This window comes from Oryzias melastigma, unplaced genomic scaffold (genome assembly GCF_002922805.2).
Source record: "Oryzias melastigma strain HK-1 unplaced genomic scaffold, ASM292280v2 sc02241, whole genome shotgun sequence".
Lineage (NCBI taxonomy): Eukaryota > Metazoa > Chordata > Actinopteri > Beloniformes > Adrianichthyidae > Oryzias > Oryzias melastigma.
In genome coordinates, this window is record NW_023418816.1 from 631 (window position 1) to 4,248 (window position 3,618).

General features: G+C 35.6%; 1 protein-coding gene across 1 annotated transcript; it reads right to left on the reverse strand.

Annotated features, from left to right (window-relative positions):
* Nucleotides 1-276: 276 nt before the first annotated feature.
* Nucleotides 277-2,481, reverse strand: LOC112138840 (nuclear factor of activated T-cells, cytoplasmic 1-like). Its single transcript, XM_024261496.2, has 2 exons — nt 2,259-2,481; nt 277-808 (listed from the first exon to the last, which is right to left on the reverse strand). The coding sequence occupies exons 1-2, from the start codon at nt 2,447-2,449 to the stop codon at nt 628-630; spliced, it is 372 nt and encodes a 123-aa protein (XP_024117264.2). The 5' UTR covers nt 2,450-2,481; the 3' UTR covers nt 277-627.
* Nucleotides 2,482-3,618: the final 1,137 nt, after the last annotated feature.

The following is a 3,618-nucleotide window of genomic DNA, read 5'->3' on the forward strand; positions in this document are numbered from 1 at the left end:
TTATTCTCGTTTTGTTCAAATTTTGTTCTAAAATGAGTCATTTCCCCTTATTACACTAGACTTTACTCAGTGAAATCAATATAAATTACAATTAGGCACATAAAAACAAAAAAAACTACCAATAATTTGCATAGAACTAGCAAAAAATATATTTTTGGGCTGTATAACATTGATTATAATTAATTGAGTAATTCTATTTATCAAAGTTTGAATACTTGTGTGGAACTCCTTGTTTCTGGATTTCTTGTGAAATAAAAATGACCTGCTGCACATAATTTCACTTTTTTCTTAAAATGAGTGTTCTTTTTCATCTTTTATGCCACCTTTTTGATCAAATTTGTGATTCACACTCATTTAAAAAGCATGTTTTTGAACTTTTTAGGTGTAAAAAACTGAGGGATACATGTGGAAATGTTTAATTTGGTCAGTTTTTATGTCATATTCTAATAGAGTTTTTTTAATCAACTCATGATAAAAAAATATAAGCATATGATTAATAATCTCAATTCCTAACAGGTTCTTTTGTGGTATTTTTTGCATGAAGCAGAGATTTTATGAGAGCATTACATTCTGACTGCTGGTTGATAACTCAACCCTAAAGCTGTAAAAAAAAAAAAAAACAGAAGTTTACTTACAACACTCGATAGGATTTGAGGAAACCTGCAGAGACACCGTCCTGCCGGTTGCCTGGTGGATGTGGACTCTGAAAACCATCCGCACGCGCGTGTTCTTGCGCCCGATGTCCGTCTCGCCCTTTCTCAACTCTATGTCGGAGTTACGCAACTTCAGGATGCCAGCACAGTCGATTCTGTTCACAGAGCCAGAATGAAGAGATCTCTGACGGTTATCGTATTTAATGGGATTGATTTAATCATATTATTTCTAGAATGGATGAACAGTCAGAACAGTAAAAAAAAAACTGTCAGAATTACGTCATAAACATGTTTGTGTAGCATCTTTAATGCTTCAGATCGAATCATTCCGTACAAGCTTGGCAGTATGCAGTCTCTTCCACTTCTGATTTTATTTTAGACTTGAATCTTTCCCTGCGGTTTCTGGCTTTTCCATTGCTGTTATTCGATGCCGCATTCCTCAAAGCCTAGTTAATGTCAACTTTTGCCCACATCTGAACACTCCCTCACGTTCCTCTGTGCAGACTCTTCACTGGTGAAGTAATCAGGTGGAGATGCTGGGAACTGGAGCTCTCTGTCTGAGCAGACATATAATGAGCTGTCCAGTCAGTGCCTAAAACAATATTTAAATAATAGAAAAAGGACAGATTTAGCTACAAAAATGTCTTTTGTATCCTTTTATTTAAAAAAAATGTTGAAACACATGGATGTCAGAACAATCTATTACTATAACTCAGAGCAGAAGCTGCATGTTGAGCTGAGGCGCTCAGACAAAGGAGCTTAGTTTGTGTTACATCCATTAACAGAAAAAGTGCTGAGGCAGCAGGATGCAACCGCCTACAGATTCCACCAAAATCCTGAAACCGCTGCACGGGCCCCGATGCCATCTTTGAAAATCCACATGAATGATAAGGGTCCAACAAGTTTAGGAGAAGGTATGAAAGATGTTAATGGAGTGGCAAAAATATAGATATAATTCACATAATCATTTAAGAACTAAAAAGCCAAAATATGTATGTGATGCTTTAATCATGTAAAACCCAAGACTAAATAATATGTTTCATGGAAAATGTTGCAATACTTTATGTAATTGTGAATAATATAAAAAAGCGTTTTTAATCTCTTTTTTCACTTTAGAACTTGTTGGGTTGGGTTGGCTTTAATTTCTATTTTTTCCGATATTTTTTACGCAATAATTTCACAATGAAACTGAAAGTGTCCTAAAAACTCGAGTCCCAAAGGTAAATTTTGTCTGCAAAAAGTTACAAAAATTAAGATCAAACTATTTTTATGTTTTGAAACTTAAGATCAAAAATATAGAGGCAAACTAAAAATGCATAAGTCTGCAAAGAAAGCAAAGACGAGGTCAAAACAAAAGAAATAAAGTATATATATATTGTTCCCAGGGTTATCACAATTATGTGTCATAACTTTTGATATGTTTGTTTTAAACCAAAAAAGCTAAAAACTTTTTAAATCTTCATGCTAAATTTTGACTGAAACAATGCTAGTGTGGTGGTCGGTTTCATTCCTGTGTTTGGAAAACGATCCTTTTGAGGGTGAAAATTTGAACCTTCAGTGTATTTGCATAGTACTCTGCTTAAAACGCCTGAGACTACTACTTACACGGCCCGCATGTTGTTCTCTGGCAACAGCGGGATCTCCAGAACTTTGGTGTTGTTGTGCAAGGCTTCGTGGCTGGACGTGGACACGGTCTTGCCCGTGATGCGGTGGACCTGGTAGAAGGCGTGGGGTCTCAGCAGCCGGTCGTCCGCCGTGCCAATGAACAGCTGCAAAGTCAGAGGCTCGCTTTCCATGTAGCCGAGGAGCTAAGAGATCATAAAAAAGACGTGTGATCCCTGGGATGCCTTTATAAAACAAAAGCAGACTGTTTTATGTATGTACCCTTCACTTTCTGTTTGGTTATAATCCTTCAGCACCAAAGCAACAAGCTGTAAAAATGAGCCACATGTTTTTGGACCTGGAGTTGCCTGTAGGTTTATCAAGTTTTATGACCTTTTGTTGGATCACCAGTTTTTACTGGACATTGATCTTAAACTCCAGAAACTTACATTCTTGATACATTCCACCTTCTAAATCATTGTAGGTTTAATCCAAAGTTTCCCAAAACGTGTCTGACTCTGTTGCAATTTTGTGCCAGTAAAATAAAATAAAAAATGTGTAGTTTAAAAAAATTAACATTTCTAAACTGCATTTTGCTTAAAAACAAACAATACTTTCAAAATCGCTTTCTGTGATTGTGTAAAAAGGACAAAATAACTGGATTTTTCCAATAATGTCACGGCCAGTCAAGTAGGACAACGTTTTTTTTAGCACAACAATAGATCTAACCACCTGCCAATCAAATTAACACACCCATAATAATGCACACTTGTGAGCTCTGATCAAATTCCCCACTGACACACAAATTCCATGAATATACCATAAAAAATGAACATTGAAAAGCAAAATATGTGAGTTTTTTAAACATTAAAGCCAAAGACAATGTAGAAAACATGAAATATTCAAAACAGCTATTCTAAAGCATCAACACGTGCTATAAAAAAACAGAATATTGAAGTGCAACATCACCCTGGATGTGTCCTCATAATGATTCCTAAATAATTCAATTCTCAATTGATTTATTATTTGTGTTTACTGGACATTTTGGCTATTATCTCTCACAGAGAACTTGGTTGCATTTCAATGAAAGTGTAAAGATGTGATTAAAAGTCTCCCTTCTGTATTTGTGTAAGGCAGGGGTCGGCAACCTTTAACACTAAAAGAGCCATTTGGTCTTGTTGGATCAAAACCTAGAAGGAGCCGTATCTTTACCTATTACCTTTAGTAGAGGCCAAATTAGCGAAAAATCTAGCACGTTACTTGAGTATTAGCTGAAGTCCAAATTAGCATAAAATTTCTCAGTAAATTAAATCAACCCAAAATGTTAGCATGTTGCTAAAAGAAAAGCTAAACTCTAAATTAG